General features: G+C 45.6%; 1 protein-coding gene across 1 annotated transcript in view; it reads right to left on the bottom strand.

The window, feature by feature from the left end:
• Window positions 1–10,132: 10,132 nt before the first annotated feature.
• The window catches only part of DYM (dymeclin), a 337,064-nt gene continuing 320,898 nt past the window's right edge, over window positions 10,133–26,298 (bottom strand). The window contains exon 15 of the mRNA XM_019531678.1: window positions 10,133–12,777. Coding sequence (XP_019387223.1) covers window positions 12,628–12,777 — 150 coding nt within the window. The 3' untranslated portion in view covers window positions 10,133–12,627. The remainder of the gene's footprint in view (window positions 12,778–26,298) is intronic.

Below are 26,298 nucleotides of genomic sequence, written 5' to 3'. Positions count from 1 at the left end.
GGTGTCAGGGTGGTCTGCTGCCCCTGGGGATCAGTCCTTGCATGCCAGATATTGTTTTTACCCAAATCCAAGATGACTTCAAATTTAAGATGCCCCCCCCCCCCAGGAATTAGATTTTATACACTATAAATTTGTTATAATGTTTCACATATGGAATCCAAGTAGTGGAGGGTCATCTTATATCTATCCCTCCCCCACTGTTGCAGTGGGGAGATCAGCAGCAGCAGGGGGCAGGGAGCCCACACCTCTCATCCCCCTGCAGCCTGGACAGACGCGGCTGAATCAGTCCTACCAGGCTCGGTGCCCCCTGCTCTCGGCTCTGCCCAGTCAGCGGTTCTCCTCAGTTCGCCAGCCCCAAACAACCCCGACACAGAAGCAGCTGTCTGCGCTCTCTGCCTTCGGGGCCTCGGTGGCAGCCCAAGGTCTCTTTCACCGAAAATCAAAGCACCCCAAAGTTAATTCCCTCTACACTGCCTTCTCCCCTGGCCCTTTCCCAGGCTTTTCTTCAGTTCTGCTACAGCTTCTCCCCCTTGAGCCTATGCAAAGCTACCCATCTCTGGCACTGCTCCTTCCCCTAGCAAGGCCCGGGGCTGACTGACTGCTCTGCCCTGGAGCTGGGCTTATATATCGTCAGAGCCTGTGGGGTTTGAATTACACGCCGACTCCCAGGGGGGTCTGCAGTGATGGCAGCCGGTAGCTGGAAGGAGCTGCCACCACCACCACTGCCACCTGAGCTACTTAGAAAGGCGCAGGATGGGCCAGGGGCTCTTGTCCCTTATGGGGGAGGCACCCCCTCCAAGTCCCCCAACAATTCAAACCCTGGGCTTGCCCCTTCTGGCCTCTAAGCAATCCAGTTTAAAGGCACAGCCTCCTTTCTCTTATAGTTATACTCTCTGATCCCTGGGCACCCAGGAGCCCGGCCAGAGCTGCCGGGTGCAGAGTTTCAAGTCCCTGGTGGGAAATCCCAGCAAAGCCCCCTCAGCAGTGGTCTTAAGAGCTCCTTGTGCATGGGACCCACGGTGCAGGGCACAGGCAGGTAGGGACTCCTGGCTCCGCACCACCCATGCCTCACGAAGCAGCACGTGTAGTTGTAGAGCAGAGCGCTCAGCTCCCCAGCTGCTGCCTCCACAGGTGTCTCGGGACTTAAAACTGCGGGTGTGCAGGCAGGTGTCCCAGTTTTTAATGTCCCAGGTGCAGTGAGCCCTGGGGAAATAACTGTTTCTTCCTCCTGTATGTCACCGCACAGTCTTCGGTAGGTGCCTGGGAGCAGCTTCCTTACAGATGATGGGAATGCGTGGTACCAGCTGAGTGGATTAGGCAGTGATGGGAGCCTTGCTCTGCCAAACCTGGCATCTGATCTAGCAGCTAAGTCCAGCGCACCATGCCTACAAATGTCTGACAGATGCGGGTAGGCTGCTCTATCCTGTTGCTTTGCACATTTCTCTCAGACCCAGAGCTGGATAAAACGTGGTTTTTGGTTTAGTGTCAGAACTGAAAAATATAAAACAATAATTTTTTATTGGTTTATTGGATAGGTTGAACCAAAATACAAATTTTAAAATGCTTTCCAGAGGAATGGGGAAAAAGGGAAAAAACAAAACCCAGACCCAAGAGAGTTGGGGATTTTCATTCAGCCTGAAACCCTTTGTTCAGCAACAAACCATTTGGCATCATTTTAGGGGTTACTTAAATGTTTTTAAAAATACTTTTCTTTTGTTTCTTTAAATCTAGATGAATTTTTCAAAGGACCCTTGCTGTTTTAACATGAAAAGGCAAAACATGTCTTTGTTAAAAATTTGAAAGGAAGCTTTTTTGGCATTTTCTAGCTGAAGCATTTGACTTTGAAAATGTCTGTCAAAGTGAAATGGTCTGACATTTTAAAAATCTTTTTCTTTTGGCTGAAACTAGTTGCTGAATTTGACTCAGATTTGCCCATTGCTTTGGTCTCCCTGGAACTACATTTTGTTCAATTTATTTGTTAAAAACAACTCACCCTGCTCTTACCAGCATCTTTCCTAAACAGGATGAGGATTAGGTTGGTACAGAGAGCTTTACAGGCAGCACTGTAGCAAGGCAGTTTGGTGCCCGGGGCTAGCCTGCAGCGGCAACCCGCCCTTGCCCCATGCACAGATCCAAGGGGCACATGCCCCCCCCATGCTTGCCCGGGAGTGCATGCGGCAGCGGGAGCTGCCCTCCTCCTGACCCAAACAAGCTGCTTTCGGCTGTCCCGCACCCCACCCCAGCTGGGCAGTGCCTGTTGGTGCCCCTTTGCTTCAGCACCCTGGGCAGTCGCCCTGCTTGCCCTCCCTCCCCCCCGCTATGATACTGTATAGAGGCTACTTGGAGGGCTACGGAAGCCAACTAAGGGGTGAAGGTATGGGCTGATGGACTAGTTAATCACAAGCAAACTCAGGGGCTCTGCAATAACTACCTGTGTGTGTCCTATGGAAAGTTAGTTTGCAGTTGCTTATTTTAGTTTAGCCCACCGACATACCTACCATTCATAGCCTCCCCAACTCTGGCTCGAGGGACGATTCCTCTGCTCTGGGACTGGACACGGATTGCTTTCATTGATTGGACTGAAGTAATTTGAGCCTTGGACTTTTTAATCCCCAGGTGTGCAACAAGAAAGAACAGGAGAGATCGCACACGTCTGCGACATGACCTTCCTGGGGCAGAAACGACATCGGCTGAACCCATTCATTAAGGACATAAACCAACCTGTGACGGGTGGATTTAAATGCTGGGGGTTTGGACCCCACCTTGCCTGTGGCTAACGGGCAGCAACTCACCCTGGTGCGAAGGGAGTTTCCCTGTCAGGAGAAAGGCAGAGGCTCTTCTCCTCCAGGATCTCAGCTGCCTCTTGGCCTTGTTCCTCCTGACATCCATGGCCAAAACAGGGAGCAGAGGAGAGGAGCGACTAGCACAAGGTGACCAGATTTACTTGGTTTTAGCTCAGGCGGGATGGAGAGCACTGAAGCTGGCAGAGGGGTGAGAGATCATCCACCTCATCTGCTGGCTGTTACCCCATGACTTCAGTAGACTGGGCGGTTCTTGGCACTTCACAGAGCGAGGCCCTGAGATCCCACCACTACTGACTGCAGTTTTCCTCTCAAGCAGCTTCTCCCCCAGTGTGTGCTGTACTGTAAAATGGGGAAATTACCGTACTCGTTTGAATTCACAAGCAAGAAAAGCCAATGAGGTTTTGGGCTCACTCTGCATTTACAGGGAGATTGGGTAGGTGCTAGATACACTGGGCATCTATATGGGCAGTTACCAAATGACCCCTTAAGCATACGGTGCATCTGTCTGCTGCTTTTGAAACACAGGAGTAAAAGGAGAAGCATCGCCATCAACGGGGAGGAACGCTGGCACATCTGCCAACAGTTCACAGGATGCAAGCAGACACAGCAGGAAGTGGGCAGATGTTTTCAGTTTAACTCTCCAGCTTTAGTAAGTTGTCTTGTTCTTTGAAAAGCATTTTTCTGTATTAACTTAATTTAATAAATTAAAGAAGGGGACATTCTTTTGTAAATGGGAATCAAGTTACTGGAAATGTCACCAGTCAACGGGTGAAATGGAAGATGTTTCCGATAGGTGAATCCCAGGCCATAATAAGGGCAGGCCCGCTGTTTCTTCCCAAGCTGGGGAAGCCCACAGCAAGCTGCCGAGGACACAGCACAGCCTTTCTTAATGGGACACTTTCTCCTAAGCCCCATTTAGAAAAGAGCACAGCAGAGGGACTTTCAGGTACCAGACAGACCCCTGCAAAGCAGTCATGCTCCCAGCTGTCCCAGGGTGTCTGCTCTGCCCCTGAAATGACGTTGTGAGCTCCAGAAAGAGGATGCGTCTCTTGTGGCTATTGAACATGTAATAAATTAATACTTACAATACATTCACCTCAGAGGACGGGAAGTCCCTTTGGGAAAGTGAAGTGCGATGTTCTAGGATCACAGCTGATCTTATCCGTGTGCATTAGCAGCATAATTTGTCACCTCATCTGTAATGTCACAGATGGGTGTGAACCCTCAAAGCCCCCCTACCCTCAAGGCTCAAGGGAGGGGACTGGATCCAGGGCTTTGGTTTGGGCCACTCATGAAGTCCCAACCAAAGATTGAATAGGGCTAAACATTTCAGTGCTGAGACTCAGCTACTCAGTGCACAGAGGACAGACTGGGTGCCATCAGCAGCTAAGGCCCCTGAGATGGCAGGGAAATGAGTAGATGATTTGCCCCTAGATGGTTCGGGACCCCCTTGCTAGTGTTACTTAACTGAAGCTCATTAATGGCCCATATCACTGAAGTCATAGGCTAAACCCAAGACCTTGCTCCTAAGGGAAAATTAGCTTTCTAGTGCATTGTGGAACGCTTTTCCATCTCCCCGATATCTCACATGGTGATCAAGGCTGATCTGTCATTTACTTGGAATTCTCCTATTCCAGCCTGTATGATGTTCTCCAGATAGGTCAGCTCCTCACGTGGGTTAGAAATAGTTGCAGCTTCACATGCATTCTGGCTTAGACCATAATACCTGTATTAGACTCTCAGATGTGTGTTGGGGGGTGTATGTGTGGAAGGTGGCAGCCACCATTAAGTTTCTCCTTTAAGATGCTCACTGTCCTGAGTTTCTCACGAAGTTTCTCCTTTAAGATGGCCTGTCCTGAGCATGGCTTAGGGTCTTGCCCTCTTCCTTATCATCCACATTTGTTGCACTAGGTTTGAATTATTCAAATTCCACCTATCCTACTGCTGCTTACGGGACAGACCGTGGAAAAAAACCTACCTAGATTCCTGCTGCCAACGAGGTAGCAGAATGGCACCAGCTGGTTTGATGCACAGGATGCAGCAGGTGCTATACAGAGATGTAGCTCGTCTGGCAGGCTCTCAAGTGTCCTGCAGTACAAAATCTCTGAAGAATTTATAAAGGGCATCCCCACTGAGAGAGCTGGGAGCATACAAATGTTTCCAGTGCCACATCCACAACAGGCTCTCAGGTTTCTCCTATTTTTTTTTAATTAAAAATTGATATTCATATAAATTGAAGGCTGGAGTTTCAGGAATAGGAAATAATGTCTTTCAGCTGAGGCACAAAAGTGAGGTCCCTGCCCACAGGTGCACATCACAGTTCCCAGGTATACTCTGCTGCTCCCATTTCCAGTACAGAATGAAGCGACAAAGACGCGTAACAAATCACTATACTAGAAGAGTCCTCAAGGGCCATCTAGTCACTCCCTGCACACTCGCACCCCAGGCAAGTGCCTCTCCAGCCCATTTGAAATCTGCTGATCAAGGTTCAAGGCAATATCACAGCTTCCCTGGGCAACTTGTTCCATTGTCCTGCTGGTCTCTTAGAGTTAGGAAGTTTTTCCTGAGATTCGTTTACATCTTTGCTGCAGTTGAAACCCACTGCCTTATGTCCTGCCCTCTGTGGCAAGGAAGAACAATGTTTCTCCATTTTTTAGGACAGTGAATCGAATATTTTAAAATCATTATGTCCCACTTCATCACACGTTCTCCAAACTAAACCATACCTAAACTCAGCGGCCTTTCCTCCTATAGGTGACATTCCAATCCCGTGATCTTCTTGTTACTCATCTCCGCATCTTCTCCAGTTTTTCCATCTCTTTCTTAAAATGTGATGCCTCAAACAGGACACAGTACTGTAGTGGAGGCCTGAACCAGCACCAAGCAGTGTGGTTCGATCATCTCCTGGGTCTTTCATACCATGCTTCAAATAATGCAAGCCAAAACTACATTTGCTTTTTTCACATTGCTGACTCAAGTGGAGTCCATCCTCAGACCCTTCTCAGCACTTGTACCATCCAGGCACTTGTCTCCTATTCCATGCAAGCACATTTTCTTGTCTCTAGACCCTGTTCCCCAATTTAAGATCCCTTTGAATTTTAATCCTATACTCCAAGGTGTCTGCAAGGTCTCCCAAGCTTTGTTATCTGCAAATGTGATCAGCATATTCCCCATCTCCGCATCCAAGTCATGAGTAAAACTGTTCAACAGCACTGGATCCAGGACAGACCCCCTGAAGTCTACTCAGAGCCTCCTGCCAATCTGACATCAGTCCACTAATAATTATTCTTTCCTTGCAGTATCATCCTTCAATCAATTATATATCCACCTAATGGTATTTCCATGTAGCCCACATTCTCCAGCATGAACATAGTTTGCACGCTTAGAAAAAGTTTTTGGGATGAAAACACTAAGTGTAAGATCACCTACTAGCCTTGGGTCACTTGGGTACACACGGCCTAGGATGGACACAAATGAAATTACCACCTATTGCCTGGTGCATCATTCAATGAGTTGATTTTAGCCTACTTCAAAATGGTCCAACACCGGAGGTTGGTAGCAGCTTTGTTGGAAGTTCATTAAATAACTCAACAACTAACTGGGCATGGACTGGAGCCTCAATTATGCTTGCATCGCTAGCAGTGATCTTTCCAGGGCTGTCAGCAGCAGTGCTGCACATTTCACAGAGGGTATTAGATAGTCGCACCCGAATTTCTACGCATGGATTCAATGTAGTATCCCTGCTACCCAGTTGGTAGCTGCTCTTTGAAGACTCTGATCTCTCCCCCAAGTCCTGTCACAACAGGCACCTTTCCACGGCACAGAACTCATTTAGGAAAGATTGAAACCTGCCATTTGGTTTGCCAAGACAGTTGAAGAAAACTTTATGGACACCTGAACATTTCAGCAGGCTGCCACATCTCATTCATTTTGAATTGTAAGGCAGTTTTTGAGTGCTGAAGGAGGGTTGCACAGTGCAGTTCAGCAATGCTTAAAACCTCTTTTTTTCTTCCTCCCCCTTTTTTTAAAAGCAGTCATCCAAATTGCCCCAGGTTGGCAGCTTGTTGGTGTGTTTGACTTGTGATATGGAGAGATTCACTGATAGTGATATTTTTATTTATCTGAGTGTGTGCAAGTGCTGCGTGGTAGTGCGCGGCCTTTCAATATTAAACATGGGCACTTGGAAGAGTTTGCCTACAATCTCATAAACCTAATTTATGAAAAGCCTCCATTCAATAGTGCAGCATCTCTGATTAAACACTTACGGGTTCTTCATACAAGATCAACTGACATCTTGCAAATTAGAGTAACTGCTACGTACAGAAGAGCAAATTATTCACAATATTGCTACAGCCCAAGGTAGAACATAATTGACATCTTAATGTATATTAAGCCCCCCTCCCCTTTTTTTGGTCTTGAAATGCGAAGACTAAGATTCACTGGTATGACTTAATCTCTCAAGCACCACAAGGAAAGGGTTGTCCCAAAGAGTCTTGCTGGGAGAATCAAAGATGTTAGAGCTTCACATTAAAATACATTGCAATTTTAAGCAGCAAACTTGTTTGGGAAAGTGGCAAAACCATTCCCTCTGCGCAATTACTGCCGGGCTTCCATCATACTACATGCCACTTCCCGAGTGCTGGTGTAACAATATTGTTAGTGTATGTTTCTCCCAGTAAACTGGCACTGGAGCTGTAGCCAAAACAATCAGCAGCGCCTTCAAGTTGTGCTTGTTAGACAAACCTGGCATGGAGACCTTGCAAAATCCAAATCCATTCCTTTCTGTAGCATTCAGTCTTAAGTCACAGGATTAATGGCACTGCAGGCTCTAATAGACCCTAACCATCTCACAGTGTGTCTGACACCACAGCACAGGAGAATGTTCCTTTGAAGACACTGGAGTTAGACCCAGGAGGAAAACCTCTGGCATAGCGGCTGCATATGACTGAAATATCTGCATGGCTGAACCTCTCCTTCTGCTCCCTGCACATGAAACAGGACTGTGGAATGAGCACGAAACCCTGGGTTCAGATACTGCATGTACTTGCCATCTCCAGCGCAGCTGAGACTAATGTACATTCACATCCAACAGTCTGACTGGCAATGGACTCTCCCAGAGATCAGCAGAAGGAATAAATACTTTTTCCCCCCCTTTTAATGACAAATGATATTTTGGCTGCCAGGAATGTTCACAGAGGAGAGGTCCAGCACCGCACTCATGAAAACTTTTTTCCAAATCATCTGTCTTGCTATTAAAGAGCCTTGGAATGCACTTGGGTGGGTGAGACATAGACCTAAGAGCGTATGAAAGACACAAGCTTGAGAAGCCTGGAGCATGAAGTCCTTTATGTATCCAGCAGTTAAGGCACAGCAGTGGCAGCAGCAAACACCTCCTCAAGCCCCCAGCAGGCGGAGAAACACTTCTGATCTAGGAAGGAAATAAAACTGAACTCTCAGATGAGCATTTCCTTTCTCTGCTTGTGAATGCTAGTGGTAGGGACTGGGGTGCAGCTGGCCTGGCCTAATGGTTAGGTCACTGAGGGAAGGCAGGGTCAAAGTTCACGCATCAAATTACCAGGTCCAGAGGGAAAACCAGGGACAGAATCCAATACACAGGCCAGGGAGAGGGTCTGGGAGTCAAATGCTGAGTTACCAAGCTCAAGGGATAATGCACAGGTCAAGGTCCAAGAACAGCCAAGCAGGGCACGAACCAGGAGGTTGACCACAGTGGACCGGGGTCAGACCTGCTTTACAGCCTGGGAGTCTGCCGCCACAGCTGGAGCTAAATGGACAGGAAGAGGACCAGCAGCCAATCAGAAGGCTAGTTGGTTAACTAGCTGGGGCAGAGCGTGGCAGCCAGACTCCAGGCTGGTGTGGCTCCCTAGACAATGAACCCAGGCCGGGCTGCCCGATTAGGGTCCCTGCCAGCTAGGCCCCAGCCCTCAAAAAACGGCTTTCTTCTGTCATCTGCACAGGTGTTATCCTAGACAATCAAGGCTGCATGTAATGCTAGAGTCTCACATCCAAAATGGGATGAAGAACCCTTACAGGCACATTGTTCTGATTTATGTTACAGTAAATCTTGCCCAAGATAATCTGAGGCATCTCAGGCCATCAGGCGAGATGGTGCTGAATACCTGCAGTCAGTCGGACAAAGCAGACCAGCAGAACTGGGTATGGGAAGAGCAGAAGGGGGTCCGAGTGTACAAGCATCTGTGAAAGCCCAAATCATTCACAGAATTTTGGCCTTCAGACACAGAGCTCTTCTAACAAGAGAGACTGTGCAGTTTTCAGGGACCTTAGGATGCTCTTGATGAGAAGAGATTACAGCATTGCCCCAGGGATGGCGATTTCCTTTTTAGGTAGCCAGATGACTCAGCTTAGGCAAGGATAACAACAGGAAGAAACAGAAACTAAACCAGAATCTTCACAATTTTCAAATAGATGAGGGAGGGATGTTTGCTTGCTGCCTTCCTGTTTAATTTTTATATCAACAATCTAGCAAAGACACTGAAAGGAGACTCTTTCTTTCCTACAGTGTTCAACTGCTCTTCTCTTTTTGCCAGTAATATCTGACTTTCCCAACCCTTGGGAAAGGGAAGATTCTTGGCCTGTTTTTGATCTAAATTGTTGGCATTTGGCTCCGTCTCAGAAACAGCCTGGAAAAAATAATTACCAACAAGCTGGAACAAATCATCTAATTTTCATACCATGACTGGAATATCCTTCAGTTTGGAGAATGGAAGCACTCCGCAACCCAGGAGAAACCAAACACCATTATATCAGCACATGGAGACCTCTGGTTTTCTAGCAGATAAGATGGTAACTTGGCTTCAACAAGCATAGACGTTTTTAGGCCCAAAGGAGAGTCCTAAGTTTTATACAGAACAGAAACACAGAGGTAATGGAGGGGATAATCTGTGGGAACTGGAATACAACTTTTCTGTTATTTGCAGTTGCTGATTCTCCGTTTCTAGTAACACTCCTGCAGCCTGGGCAAGCACAGGCAGCATGGATCTATGCAAGGACCAAGAGAAAGATAACAGCTAGTCAAAGTTTCTGGCAAGAAAACCCACAGGATGGGGAGAGATCCGTCTAAACTGTGCAGCCAAGAGCAACAAGAAAGAATAACCAAGATTTCATTCTTCATAATAAACACAAGATTTAAATGATCTCCTATTTAATACAATACATTCAGGTTCTTTACTGGAAACCACAGATAAGGTTATAAAAACTCATGCACGTTAAGTCTACAAAGAAAATCTAACCCCTTTGGCCAAACATTATACACAGCAACTAATTATTATGTAAAACAAATACAACTTCAATCTGTGTTCACCTTTTTTATTACTGCATAATAAATCGTTCACACAAAATAATGAAAAGGATCCCTTAGGTGGTACTTTACAAATCAGAACGAAAACAGAGTATCTGTGAATATGTTAGACTGCAGACTCCAGGACTTTGCCAGACCTTTATAATGCCTGCAATCTTGAAAGGACCAATCGGATGAAGATGTATTTCATTGTAAAACTTGGCTTGTGCTGCTGCTTCAGCTTTAGATTCTGACTCCAGCTGTTACAATCCTGCTGGGCCCCATAAGCACTACATTTTAATTACCTGCACAAGAAAATTATTTCAGTGGAACAAACCTGTTTCTCTTTACTTCAGTGCAAGGTCATTAAGACAGGAGAACAAACTGAAATTTGAGTAGCTGACGCTACTCAAGTCAGTGACTTGTTGGTCCTGTTCATGTCACACGTCCTTGTCTTTGTATGAAGCTCTTTTAAAAATAAACTAGATTTCCCCAAATGTGACATACCAAAACAGTGAACTGTGGCTCTGTTCCAGCAGTAAGGTCTTGGGTGTCCTCAAGTATTACTGAAGTCCATGAGGGTGTACGAGAGCTCATTATTTGGCAGGTTCAAGCTCTTGCTGTGCTTACATCAGCTGAAAAGCTGAACCATGCAGTTGAGTCTCAGGATCCAGCGCTCCAAGTGCATCCGTGGAATGACCTTTGGAAAGACTGTGCAGCTTTGCTGACTCACAAGCACCCTGGTCCTACATTTATAGGTAAAGTTACAAATCACTACACAAAACAGAAAAGCCCACTCCCCTTGGACTTGTCCAAAGATGTAACATAACAAAACAAAACACCCCCCACCCCCCCCAAATCCAACATGTAGCATCAACATTCCCAGCTCTTCAGCCATGGTGCAACCATCCCCTTATTATACACTGAACACCCCGCTGCAGCTCCGCTCTTCATATTGCCTCTTCCCAAAAGCTACCGCTACTTGAAGGTACTAAGAACTCCTATGCTATGCACGTCTCTTTGTATTTATAGGTTTAAATAAATATGGAAAGAATTTAAAAATAACAAACCAGCAGTTCCATTTATGCAGGGCCCAGGAGGACTCCTGCTTCCAAATAAGCAGGTAAAAAGGAAAGCGTAATTCTAGCATCTTCAAGAAACCAAAAACTGCAAGGAGCTCTATTTAAAGCCACTCCAAGGACTGCCTGAAAGTGGATGTGCTCTACCCTTCAAGTCAGTAAACAGAACATACCAGGGCAGGCAGTGCATTAAGGGATTTAGCATATACACGTAAGGACCAACTCCCTAGTCTTCATCTTTTGGCATGCAATGAACTTGACCTAGTGACAGCATTTTCCACAAGGCAGCAACAGGGCACAGCCAGTGTGTCTGGGTGCATGTGGAAATGAATGCCATCAGGAGCTTGCCCCCAAGACACACACACCCTTCTTATGACAAAAAGGAGATAATTCTTGAACAGGAAGGCAAAATTATTCATTTACTTTCTCCTCTGCAGAGAGAGATTTTTGATTATTTTCATTCAACTGGGTACAAGAGAAGGACATTAAAACATTCATTTTGAAGCAGTCCACATTCAGATAAATCCGTCCCTCCACTAGAAACCCTTGGACTGCGACAAGGGGATTTTTAACCCAGCACTTTACTGGGGATTCTCAGACACCATCAACAGTGCCCAGACCTTTTACAGGGCAGAGGTCTATTTTGAAAATGTGAAGGCATTTTTCTTTGGAGATCTGTCTGTCTGGTTGGTTTCCAGAGACAGTGCTTGCCACATGCAAGACTGGAGGGACTTTCCTTTGGAAGCTAGCGTTTCTAGCCCTATCAAGAACACAAACAAGTCCAAACTGTTTTGACAATTCCTTATCATTGAAACCCTCCCACACACACTGTGATATCCAAATCAAAGGTTTTGCCTCTCTGTCTGGAAACAAACTGTGGTTAATACCCAGCCTGCTAATTCACTTGGATGACAATTGAGACAATGCTGCAGAGACTGCCGTCATTACAATGTCACCAAAGTAAAGGGCCATGCGAGGAGGTAGGGTAGCAACTTGATGAATACTTCATTGCAGAAACCAATGGTGTTTGAAGAGCTTGCCCTGTTACCTACAGGAAATAAAAACACTGGTTCCAAATCAAATGTCAACTCTTATTTACCCACTGTACTGTATAGAGCGCTCTGCTTTGGTGGTGTTGGTAGCATCGCACTGCATGTCTAAGGCCTTGTGTTCATAGGATAAGGTCTAAAAGGTTGCATGCAACCCTGTCAGTTCCTCACGCTTCAGCTGCTTCCAGCATGCCTGCTGCAGCCTGGTAGCAAGACGTCAAAGCTGGACAGGACAGGAGTGGCAAGCTCTTCATTCTCGGTAAGGTTCAGGTTTAGAGGACGCACGCCAGGAGGGATCATGTATTAACACGCAGTGTTCGGGTTTGCTCTCTTGAGGTGAGACAGAGCAGAGCTAGCTCTGTCATCTGGCCTCTTGCGCCTCAGCCGGAGTCCATAGTAAAGAGCTGGATGTCGTGGGGGTTCCAGTACAGCGCCACGGCAGAATTGTATACCAGGGACCAGACATAGGGAATGAAAAACTCCTCAGGCTGCTCCTCTTCCACATACTTAAACTTCAACTCTGGGAATTTCTGCAACAAGAAAAAAATGGCCGTTGAGGGAGGGGGGTGCAAATCCATCGTCTGTATAACAGATGCAGTCTGGGCATATTCAGAACGGGGGGAACAGAATCATCAGGCCAGAAAAGAAAATACGGTCAACAAAGGGGATAAAGTGACCACCACAGTTGTCTCTTTTAACCTTTTGCTTTGCTGATACTTTCTGTATTTAGCCTTTTGCTGTTGGTAGCGCTCTTGGGTCTGCTTGCTCCCAGACGTGGAATTACATGCTAGATGAGCTACTAACTAATGCTGAATAGATGGATCCATATCAAGAAGAAAAGTTTGGAAAGCAAAAGCTGCATCAGACAGCAGCCCCACAACAGCATTCCTGCCCCTGCAGTACAGGCCTATTGATGTCTAGCAACATAAAAATGGAGAACATGACTGGTGGCAGTCAGCGCCTTGGGAAGGGAGATGTACCACTTGCTTTAGCTTTCTGGAAGACAAGATGTTATAGTAACCTGACTTGTTTCCCCAGTTTCCAGAGACCGTTCTATGCACAGATGCATATAGTAGTTTTCTCCTTCCAGGAAGTGTGGTTTGAGGAAGGAAGTGTGGTTAAATTAGGGGGCTCAACTCCTGGGTACTATTTCTAGCTCTGCCACTAACTCACTTTGTGGCTTTGGGCAATGTGTGAATTTCCTGTACCTCAGTTTCCCTGTCTTTAAAGGGAGGGATTGTGATAATGTCTCTCCAAGGGCTGCTGAGAGGCTTAATTAAATTGCCTGGATGATCACTTGAGTTCTTCCGATGAGATGTGCTGGGTATTCCTTGTATTCGATCTGCACTCTCTCTCTGGACCCATTACAGTAATACCCAAGTGCTTTATTCCTCTGTTATCCTTACACACAGCTACCTCCTCCCCCAAATTACAGGCCAAACCTTCTTATTTCCACAATGTCTGCTGCCCTGCTGTGCCTTCTGTGGGCAACGTACATTCCTGAATTAAACTAGCCATCCAATCCACCCCTGATCAGCCAGATACTCTACATCCACAGGTCTCCAGTCTCTTTGCAACTTCCTCCCCTCCTATAGCCAAACGCACAGTGAAGGAAGTCAGCCCACCGCCAAGCCTGCATATTATGGCTTCAAATAAGGCAGTTATTAGCTCCCTGTCAATAAGCATGTTCTTTTGGAAGGGCTAAGACTATTTTTATATTGTGCTATTCATTCATTTTATCTGCTTCTCAATGTTCCCTGTGTCAACAGCCTGGCAGGGACTCAGATAAAAGCCACATTACAGTGCTCATTGGGGTAAGATAAAACATGACCCATTTCATTATTTATAAGGATGTGGCTAAGACTAAGAATAAACTACCGTGGTGCGACACGATTAGAACAAGGATGACAATGGCCAAGAAGCCTCTCTGCCCATTAATAATGAAGGAATACCTTATCAGCTTTCCCTAGCTCATTGTGTTAGTGTTTCCTTGTGTTGGGCCAACAGTCTCTTCTCACTGGAGTCGCGCTCTCTGGGATGGGATTTTCTTGGCTACTTAGCATTCAGGTTTCTCCCCCTTTCATTTACATTTACTCATCTTATTTATTTTTGCTCCAGGGGGCAACAAAAACATGGGAACTCTCATTCAGCTATTTCCCCAAGTTGTCCCTGCACGTTAATTTAATATAGTAGCTTGATGCAAACAGCACTTCCCAGTACAACTGCACTTACAGCAAGCCACAAATGAGCCAGTCCTTTCGCTCAAAGCCTGTTGTATGAAACACATGCTATCAAAGCACAGAATAAAGAACTGGCCCTCCAGTAGCTCCACTCAGAGCTTTAGCCCTGGCCTACAAATGTCTGGTTTCCTACATTCCTGAGACGGGCTCTCTGGCTTGCTGTGGGCCATCACTGAACTGGAACATGCCAGGATCCATCCTCCTGCGGGTTGGCTCATGCTGAGAGCTATTACCGTCAACTCAGTTGTAATGGGCTTAGTTCTGCCCCCGGTATGGAAAGGGTTGAAGATAGGGGTGTAGCAATAAAGATCTTCTTGGCCAATACTGATAGCCGATGATTAACCAACCATATCGGCTGATGCTGATCTGATAACCAGTAATTAGTAATAGTGTAAGACATTTTAAACCACTGACATAAATAAACCTTTTTTGTTTGTTTTGCATTTTCAAACACACACATGCCTCCTGCTTGCTCTGGTCCTCAATGAGGAAGGTGGTGACTGCCTTATACCCATGTACATCGTCCCTTGCCCATGGCTCCTACCTGCAGTTCCGCTCCCCAGGTGGGCCAGGTGAACCCTCGTGAGCCCCGGAGCATGCTGGGGCCTCAGCACTGGCAGGCCCCACGCAACTGAGCTCCTGAGGCTGCCAGAGAGAAGCCAGTTTTACAAAAGCCCAGCAGAGCCAAATGTTCCTTGTGTAGTACCTTACCCCACCTGTGTGCAGTCCAACATCTCCAGGCCAGCTCCTGTGCTTAGGCCCCTGCTGTACAGGTAGCATTGCAGTGGCGGCAGCAGCAGAAGCCAGTAACAGTCCCTTTGTTGCTGAGCTTGGCACCCTGTGACCCCTCCTCGCTGCTCACCAGGACCTGCAGTCTGCCGTGGGCTTGGGCCAGTGGTGAGGCGCAGGGACCCGACTACACTCACCAAGGTGCTCCAGGTATACGGTTGTAATTACTGGCTACAGTGACCAAAAAAAAGCCAATAGCTGATAACGTCATTTCTCCTTTTATTGGTGCTGATCCGATACCCAGCTGATGTATAGGTGCACCCCTAGCTGAAGACAGCATTGAGAACAGGACTACACGATTATCTCCGTTTCACATCTGGACAACTGAAGTACTTGGGCCCTGATCCTGAAGGGACTTAAAAGTCCCCAACTACCACTGAGCTCCTAAATCCCTTTACAAAAGCAGAGATTGGTGATTTGACTTTGGTCACAGAGGACACCCAGAGCAGAGCAGTCTCTTTTTACACCCTCCCCAACTGTCCCAACTCAATATTGTTCTCTACCTTCCCCTAATCCCCAGTCTTTTTCCGTTCCTCCCAGCCTATTTGTTCCCTCTATCCCAAATGTCATCTCTGCACTGCCATTAATTTGGTTTTTCCTCCCACCCCAAAGTCCTGTATCCTCCTACTCCCAATCTTCTACTACTCCTTTCTCCAACCCTTGCTTCCCTCTGAAGTCTCTGCTTACCACAGGCTTTATATTATGCTTACCCAAAAGTTTCCTCTTCCTTCTCCTGTGCATGCCAGACTTTCCCTTCCCAGCTCTTCTCCTCTCCTCCTTAACAGCAAAGACCATGCCTTTCACCCACTATTCTTGACACCCCCTTCTCCCTGCTTTGCATCTCTAGTGCACCTATTTTCATCCCACAGGTTGCCTGACATTTGCCACAAGTCCTCTTGTCATCTGCTCCTGGTGCTCCCTTCCAGGTACTCTTTCTACTACTGGCACCACATTGCCTTTTTATCTCACAGCCCCCAAAACCCCGCACCCCTCTCTACCTTCAGGAGAGGCTGGCAGCTCTATCACATTCCCTACTAGCACACCGGCATCTCCTTTTTCTCTGAATCCCTATGTTGCCTTTTCTCTTGGCATCCACACTCTCAAGTCCATCCTCTACCTTCTCTCAGCATCCTGTTCTTCCTTTTGAGTCAAGGATTGATTCTTTGCAGTTTGACTCTTCCACCCAAGAATGAATCTTTCCCAAATTTCTATGCTGCTCATCTTCAGTGTTCCCCTTCCCAATACTTTCTGTGGTCAGGGAAGACAAGGATAAGTCATGCTCATCACCGCATCAGCTAAATGAATGATTAAAACTCATCATCAAACCACAATAAAATTTCCTGGCATAGTCACACCTTAAATGGTCACCCGTCCTCCATCGTGGAGATGACCGCAAGATATATATCATTTAAGAAGTGCTACAGGAGCTGTTTAGATGAAAATAAAATATATGATTCTAGAAGGAATCAGAGCCCCCTCCCCACCTGACAAAAAACATTTCCTTCCTAGGCATGGCTTACGCTACTTCTTAAAGCAAGAAGATCTACAAACAAATTTAAGAGTATTTTGGACCCTTGGCCAGAGTGATAAAATTTCACTCTCAGCTTTAAAATAGCCAGCAAAACTGCTGTATTAGAAATACCAACAGCAACAGCTGTGATGCTCAGCTCTCTTGATACAACTTATCGACTGACAGAGAAGCACAGTATTCCAGATGGCGCTAATTTTTTCTGCCAATACCTGCCTTGTGTTGCCTCTATTATTAAGACTTCCTTCAAACTGATCAATATTGTCACCTACTGTGACAATTTTGTAGCAGTTTAATAATCAATTCAGTGATGAAAGATTAGAACTCACTGCAATCAAATCTGCAATCTGTCACAATAGCCTTTTTCTTAAATGCTTCTGTAGGTTTATCTTGTAGATTCAGATGAAGGTAATGAGATTTTAAAGACCTACGTAATATTTTACGTCCACGTCCATATGGTTTGCTGTTATGGCAAGTGATTTCAAATGTCTTCATAAAAAGAGTACAAGTGATAGAAATGACCAGATTTTGATTAAAAACCTAAATAGTGAACCCTATGCTAATGAGACTGTGACCTAGCACAGAACAGTTCCATGACTCAAATCCTGCCTCCACCAGATTCTAGTTACACCTAGTAGTTATTGATAGTTGTTCACTGGCCTGTGTCAAATAAACTGAGTCTGATGAAACAAGTATTCTCATTAGGCACAACATTAAAAGCATCAAGGCCTACACCACTGGAGGTAGTTTTAACAAGGAGGCTAAGACCTGAATGGTCCTGGAGCCTGAGCCATCCTGACCTAAAGCCCCATAGGAGGACACTAGAGGGTCAATGTGGAGACTGCAGACTGTCCGTATGGTCTCCAGTCCCCAGATTTACCAGTCCAGCACCTCTCTGTATTCATTTACATTTAAGAAAGAAAAGAAGTGTACACTGGGTTTTTTTTTAAGGTTCAGGCATTTACTAAATACAAGGAACAGGAACCCTTCTGGTCATTAAAGTTAAGATGCCCCTTACATGAGCTGTTCCAGAGTCACTAGACTGACTGAAAAACAATTTATTACAAGAGCAGGGGTCAAATGTTGCTTAAAAGTTTGAGAGTTGATGTAAATACCTAAGAATCTTTACATACTGTAGTTCAAAGTACAGGCAAAGTCTGTTTAAATGCAAGCTTGTGCAATTTATTTTTACATGTGCTATTTCCAAACAGATGAGCTGGGGCCCTTGACAAGTGCAGCAAAAGTATAAGAGACAGCACTAAACCAGTACTTCAGGAGAGCTATAAAACTACCTGACACGTGACCAGAGTTTTAGAAGGCTCAGAAGAAGCAGAGAGATGCACTAACCACAGATGTGCTCCGTGAGACTGTTTGTCAAGATGCACCACGGCCAGTGAAGCTTCAGGCACTGCTGTTCAGATTAATAGCCGGGGAAGCCCTTCCTTCTACATGACTGTTATTTAGTCCAACTTACTTTTCAAAAACAAACGTGTTGGCCAGGATTTCAAGTGACTAGTGATTTGGAGGGCATTCGCATTTGGGCCCCAGATTTTTAGAGGATGGACGCTCAGCACTTGCTGAAAATCTGACCTCTCCAGAGCATCTCAAGTTGTGCTCCCGCTGGAGGCAACCCAAATCACCAGGCATTTGGAAAACCTGGCTTGGGACAAATCACTTACCCACTGTTTTCACTGCACCACTATCCACTTGTACCTTGATTTCGCAAGGTGGAGCTGTACCCTTCAACCGACAGGAAGGATGTAGGATACACTGTCATGTCTTTAAATAGGAGCAGCCATGCTAGTACGCAGTGACTACCATACTGAGGGGAAAAAAAATCTAACAGATCCACAGCAGCTAAAAATAAAAACCATCCAAAACAGATTCCTTTGCTTTGAATTTTAGAGTTCAGGATAATGCTAGGATTTCAACTGCAGCCTTTTTTATACAGATACGAAGGCTACCTGCTTTGGTGAATCAACTTACTCCAGAGACGGATCTTGTGTTTTTTCTGCTAGATAAAGCAGAAGTCAGATTTAGTGGTTGGGACAGAGGTATAACTGAACAGACCCAAAGTTGTGCAGACTGTCTGGGTTGTCAATCATGTGATCTGATGAAAACCACAGGAAGTCCGATGAACAGATGCAAGAACTAAAGCAATAACTGCAACCACAAAAGTTCAACAATATTTTTTCTTGCTCCTAAAGATCAGAAAGACAGCCAGCTACAACTGGCATGGTGCCAGACAATAAGGCCACTTACAAAATAACAACTCTACAGCACATTTAAAAAACTAAAATGAAGTTCTGACTTAGGCCTTGATGTCACAGCAGTGGGTGATCTCCATGTAGCAACAACATGCAAGCAACAGCAGATGGAGCTGGTTTGAGACCTAGTCGGTGTAAATCAGGAATGTCAGGCATATGGCCCAGGGGAGGGATCTGGCCTGTGGGTCAGCGTACTGGACCCAGTGCCATGCATGCAGCAGGCAGCGCAGAAAGTCAGTCCATGCTGCATGTGGGACTGGAGCAGCTGCACACATTGCATGCAGCATGGGGGCTAGCATAGGGTGTGCACTGCATGTAGTAATCTCCAGGTGGTTTTAAATATCCTGCAGTTCCCCAGCGATCAGTGTTAACCAGCCCTGAGCACTGGCTCCTGGGCCAGAGGGGCACCACATGGAGCATGCCCTGTGCTACATGTGGTACTCACAGCTGCTCCAGCCCCATGCATTGCTTGCAGCAATAGCCAGCCCCAGGGCTTGCTGTGCACAGCCCCTGGCAGTGGCATGGGGTTCATTTTGCCTGCAGCACACAGGCTGGACCCAGCACAAAGGGTCCAGGGCACAGGCTGCATTGCAGTGCCCATGTGCTGTGAGTGGTGTGCCCCCTGGACTGGCCATGGGAGCTGGTACATGGTACATGCAGTGCACAGGCTGGACCCAGCACTGTGGGCACTTCACCAAGGCTCAGTCCTGGTCTGGCCCACAGACTGGCTCAGAGATGTCCCTACAGGTCAGATGAGTTTGATACTCCTGATGTACATGGACTCATAGGTAGGTATCTCTGTGTAAATCATACCACAAGTGCCCCCACACAGTGGCTTCTTTCATGTTTTTCATAGGAGGTCTAGGTATTGCTGAGCAGGCCTAGTCAAGTGGATTGGGAGGCGGTAGTGGGGGAAAAGGGTATCAAAGTGCAGGATTAACTTTAAGACGCACAAGAAACTCTCTCAAATACTGCACACCTTCCTTCTACACTGGCTGACAACTTGTCACGTAACACATTCAGAAGCATCCAAGTGACATAGGGGCCCAAGTCCCATTTTCAAAAATGACTCGGGGGCCAAACTCCAGCTGGTTTTCAATAAGAGTGAGGCTTCTGAATCAAGAGAAGCAGACCCGTTTGAAAATGTTAGCATTAGCCTCATTCAGCTTGGTAATGGCATGCTGCCAAGTTACAGGCGTGATACTGCTCCAGCTTTTAGGAGTGCTGCATGGGCAGCAGCTGTAGCTTGGCACTCAGCATTTCTAATACATACACACTAGCAGAAAGAATAGGGGACAGATTCAGCATGCTAACGAGGCCTTGCTGCTAATGCAGCATGCGTCATAATGAACATTTATCCCAACATGGGTAAGCAGTGTACTGGAATGTTAATGCTGAAGCCTATCTAATCACACAGCGTGCGTCTCACAAATGTGCCAACAAACAAGCAGCCAAGGCGTTTGCATGCAGGCAACTGTCTATGTACACTTTTGCAATTCCAAGACGTCATCTCTAGACTTCATCATGGTCTCAATATGTGCCAAACTAACCAATCCAAAATAATGCCATGGCAGTGCATTTATCCCTCCTACACGGGTAGTGATGGAAGTGCACATCAGCTATTTGCAGTGCTTTTCTTTTGCTGCTGACAGAACGTCTACTTGATGTGACTGAATCATGTGTGTGGCATGTACTACATCTGCCTGATATCACCTTCATGCCTTTTTTCAGATCTGCTAAAAACCTTATGGTGGGAAGTCATCAGGGCAGAGCAATAGGAATTCACTAGGCAAAGCACAATTTACATATCTTATTCAGAGGTGTGTCAGAAACAGGGACTATCAGGCTTCATCAGGAGGGAAGCTGAGAATAGAGTGTATCAGCAGAGTCTGTGGAGAAAAGTGAAAGGAAAGAACAAAACAGGGAACGGCCTCAAAAGGTCCTGCATGGATTATTCTATCTCATTTAGGCAACAACATGGACAGTACAGAAAATAAGTTTGGGAAACGGGCAGTTTTCAGGGGTAAATCAATCGCTCACCATGCTTAAGTGGAGGTACAGTTAGTAATTCTCCCAAATATTCCTTAGCAGTGCTAATACAGACATCAATATAGCACCACCAGTTCACAAAGCACTTTGTAAACCGAGTAACATGCTCCTTATTACAAAAGACTTATAATTTAGAGCACTGATTCTCAATTAGGATGCTGCGGCATGCCACTCAATATTAGCACCTCCAGATGATTCACAAGATAAACCCAGAGATGTCAAACAGGAAACCATAGGGTCAAAAACATTCTGACCTACTGTGGTCCTTTTGAGTTCTTTGCAACAGGAGTATTGCTCCACTATTTTTCTGCAACTAAGAAATGAGTGTAGGCTAAGTGTTGGCATTTTCCAAAGGGGTTCCCTGTGTCTTTCCAGGGGTGCCTTGAGTCTAAAAAGGTTGAGAACCACTGATCAAGAGAGACAAAATTCTTCAGTACGTTCAGATCACAGACATTCGGTTGCTTCTTTCATATTAAACACTGGTACAATTATATCAGCATTAAAATAAATACTCAGCTAACATTTGCCAAGGAGATTACAATGGATGCACTGTATAAGATCTGAGATGCAGGGAGTGAGAAAGCTTATATATCTGTTTAGAAATTACATAATTTGTTATGTCATACTGCAAAGCCAACTTGACTGGAGAAACATCCCGACAGCTCTGCATAGATGTCTGCCGACAAAGGCATGGAAACAAATTCTGAGAGAGAAATTCTCACAAATGATTGGATTCTGAGCAAGACTTAGTGGGTTAGCAGAAATCCCTGTGCAGGAAATGATTAAATTCGTCTCCAGGGTAGGTTTATCAGCACTGTGACGGATTTAAAATACAGTTAGACTGTCAGGAATATGTATTATTGATAGCATTATTTCTTGTTCCTTTCTCTGCCTGTGAGACAGCAGTGATCAATATTAATAAATCCAAACAGAAGCTGCAGGAATTCCCCTCTCTTCATATTGCATCTTTAATTTGCAGGGGTTCTTTTGGATTTACAAATTCTACCAGCTTTAGCTGTTTATGTAGGATGATGCTACCCAACTCTTTCTGTAAAATAGAATTTAAGATGATCACGCATTCCTCAGAATACTGAGACTATTCAGCTTCATTTGATGGCATATACAGAAGGATTTTCAAAATAAAAACACAAATCAAGGATTTTGAGCACTCAAATTTCAGCCAGTTTCTGTGGGCTAAGACTTACTACTGGCTACCCAATGTGTTTTACTTAAATACCTGGAGCTGGGCTACACGCAACAAGTATAGCTGTCTAGTTGGACCACTGGTCTTGAGAAAGAAGGCAGATACAAGGCAGAGCAATGTCCAGCCTTCACCAAATTCCTTGGAAGTGCTTGATCTGTTAGACATGCTGGGAACATGCCTAATGCACACCAACCACAATCAATTCAGTGCAAAGTGCAGCAGGCCAGTCACTTCTACTCAAAGATAAAGCCAGCAGGGACACCAGTTATTTGCATAAGAGCTAACAGTTAGAGCACTTGCAAATGGAAGACCAGGATTCTTGGCCTTCCTCAAGCAATTTGAATGCACATTTGCTCCTTCTTCCAAGAAAACATCTTAATCAACAGTCCATAAAATAGTCTAGGTAGGGCACCGTTCAGCTCTTGTGTTTGAGCTGAACCATTCTGCTGAAAGAAATGCAACTGTCCAGTGGAACATGGGCAAACATTCCTGAGACCTGGACTGGCATCTTCTCTCCCAGATAAGCATTCCCACCACTAGGCTCCCTCTTGTTCACCCTCTCTTTCTGGCTCCTGAACTTTTGCATTCTAGGCACCACTAGAGCTAGACAATCACCTTGCTGGGGTCATTTGACCCCAGTACTCACTCTTTCCTGCCATGGCAGAGGGTTGGACTTGATGATCTGCTCAGGTCCCTTCTGACCCTACTAACTATGAAACTATCCCTTTCTTCATAATGGGACCCCTTTTAGGATAGAGGTGACTATTCTAGAGCTCAGGGACCACCTCTGGGCCAGATCCAGTCCCTGGTACTACGTCATCTGGCCTATGGAGCTCCCCATGGTTCTACAGGCTAGACGGGACATGCAGGGCAGCTCAGGGTTTGATCCCAGCATGCCGGGGCTGGGTGGGGGTGGCATGAGCCTCTGGAGCTGGATCCCAGCCTTATCCAGGCCACAGGCCACCCCCACACCATTCACCTCACCTGCAGAGCCAAAACCATGAGTATTGCTGCTATAGCCTCTTGGTGAAGGCACTCTCCTGGGAAGTGGGACAGGTGTGTTGGAATCCCTTCCAGATGATGAGGGCCTAAAACACAGGTTTTTCACATCTAGGTGAGCACTCTACTCATCAGATTATTATGAAAAAGACTGGCGACACTAGCAGCACCAGTGTTTACTGTATCCTCCAATTCAGACAACTAAGCTCTGAGAGGGAGTGGGAGTTCAAACATACACCTAGACCTAAAGTTTCCCACTGGAAACTCTAGACAGCTCTATGCTCAGCATCCAGGCTCTCTGAACTATCCTCTGGGGGTGCCAAACTCTGCTTATTCATTGTACAACATACCTAGGCACTTACCTGTTTCCTTGATTCACCCTGCTGGGGCCAAGTACTTGATTTTTAGGCACAGCAGTGTCTAAATTAAGAGACATCTAATGCATCTCTGGCTCTTGCCCTCTGTGCTCCAGTTCCTCATAAAGCAATTTCCTATCTCCCAGGTGTGTCATCATGAGAACAAATACATGCATGAGTATGAGGGACTCTCATAGTAAGGTAATGAGGGTCATATAAGTGCTTTAGTAAAGGGACTGGAAACCCACAGATCATAGACCAGATCCAACCAATGAAGAACTGTTGTACCTCGTTTCCCAAGCTGGACCAACAGCAGCATTTGATGATGGCAGTCAGGTCATAAGGGGCATTTGGCCTGTTGCTCTTGAAAGGCTGCTGACCCACGCTTCAGACAGATAGTTCTGATTCAGTCTGGAAATTACTATGTTCCTGTGCAACAAATCATTAATAACAGGCCAGATGTTCACCAAATTCTATGAAACAGTGCTGATTTGCATTTGCCTGAAAAGCTGTTTCAAATGAAACAGAGAACTCCGACAGCAGATTAGTGATTGCTTCTGGTGAACTGTATGTCTACCTGGAGTAATTCTAAAGCAAGAAGAAAAGACAAGGAAGAGAATGGAGGTTACAAGGGCAGCCTAATAATACACTCACCACAATATTCCTAACCATACACAATGTTTTCCAATAAAGTTTGCCATATCAATGGGCTATACTTATGAGAATTGGCATTGTTATGATTTGCCTGGCATTGCAGGATTTTCTTCTACACTGTAGGGTATGGATGAATAGATATCTTTCTAGGATGGCAACTCAGAGATTAAGAGTTAGACAGAAGTCAGGAAAGAAAAATGATTTGGCTGAAAGTAAACAGTACTAGGGAAGGATGTAATGAAGATGCTACAAGGATATATTGAACATTGCAGAGGCTACACTAGGAATAGAGTTTTCCATAAGATGAAAAGGAATGGAAGAACTGATGGACCTGTTTGAGGTCATTACTGAGAGTTCCTTGAAGATACAAGTGAGGTCCTTCATCATATAATGGAGTGAATTATACAGGTGGTGCTACAGGTGACGATGAATGACTTCCTAATGACAGCATACAGGTAATAGTGAAAAGGAAAGTTTCCAAGGCTGAAATCCTGGGAAGCCATCAGGGGCTGATGTAAACACTCTAATTAAACAAGTAGCCAACTACTGACAAAAACCATAACCATTTCAAACTTCTGACCTTACCAAAGCATTTCAATCTAATTACGTACAAAAAGTGATTAACCACTCTGACAGTTAAGTAAACTCCTTTGTCTGATTTTGAATTTAGAGAATTAAAAAGGAAAAAACAAAGTAATCTCTAGATCTGTTTCTCAGTAGTTTAAAATATACTGCTACAAACTCAACTTTCTTAATGCACAAATGGACATATAAGCTTGTTAGACTGAGACCAAACCTCTCTTGACATGAAATGAATATATCTGGGTTCCTACATAAGGATTTGCAGAGAATGAACATTCTGTAAGGAGTTGATTTCTTTTTGTCAGTTGTAAAGCAGAGATGAATGATTTTACAGCTCAAGCTTCCTGCTCTTCACCCACAACTAGGACTGCCAACTGTTCATAAATTTACAGAAGGCCCCCCCAAAAAGGTGGGGCTAAAAACATCAGTCTGTAAAGTCTGTAAAAAGGAACCTCTGTAAAAAAACACAGCTAAACTAAACTAAGCAACCAGGAGCTTAATTGAAGATTTCTAGGTGGAAAGAAGCTGGAGGCAAAGCATTGATGGACAGAGCAGAGCAGTACCGTAGTCCATGGGAGCCTCTGTAGCTCCCATTCCTCACAGCCATGTGCTGCTGCATCCTCATCTCCTGCCTGTAACACTTCTGGGTTGCAGACAGCCAGACTGTAAGCCTTCTTTGAGGGTCTGTGGCAGGATGGGGGTCAGGGCTGAAGAGTAGGCTGGGGGTTCAGAATGTGTGGAATGCAGTTGGAGGCATCAGGGTATGGGGGTGAATAGGGGACCTCTGCGGTAGGGGTGGCATGGTATAAAACCACTGCTACAGTCAAGCAAAGTTGCTAACACAAGAATTTTCTATTTTAAATAATAATCTGTAAACTTCTTACTGATAACCAATTTTTTTTTACTAGGTTGATGTTAAACCCCTACATTTGAACTCCACCTTTGTCCAGGGCTTGCCAGAAGGGCTGCATTTACATTATGTAAAACATGTTAGTAAAAAAGTCTGGTTGTCAGGTGTGTGCGTGTAAGAAACAGGGGTCCAGACAGTCTCCCAAACTGGGGGGTGGCACATGCAGCTAGGCAAGGCCTTAAATGCCTATATACTAATGCTCGTAGCCTGGGGAATAAACAGGAGGAACTCGCCCTCAGAATAGCCAGTTCAGACCCAGACATAATAGGGCTTACAGAAACGTGGTGAGATTCATCCCATGACTGGGCAGTTAGCATTAGGGGCTATAGGCTTTACAGGTGGGACAGAGAAGGAAAGAAAGGTGGGGGTGTGGCGCTCTATGTCAAGGAGCAATACACATCCTCTGCCAACAGAATGGGGTCAGAGGAGGGGCAAGCTGAAGTGCTCTGGGTCAAGATACAAGGGGGCCATGG

This window comes from Crocodylus porosus, unplaced genomic scaffold (assembly GCF_001723895.1).
Source record: "Crocodylus porosus isolate Cpor-Errol unplaced genomic scaffold, CroPor_comp1, whole genome shotgun sequence".
Lineage (NCBI taxonomy): Eukaryota > Metazoa > Chordata > Crocodylia > Crocodylidae > Crocodylus > Crocodylus porosus.
Note: the sequence above shows the minus strand (reverse complement) of the source record. Positions and strands in the feature narration are given on the sequence as shown.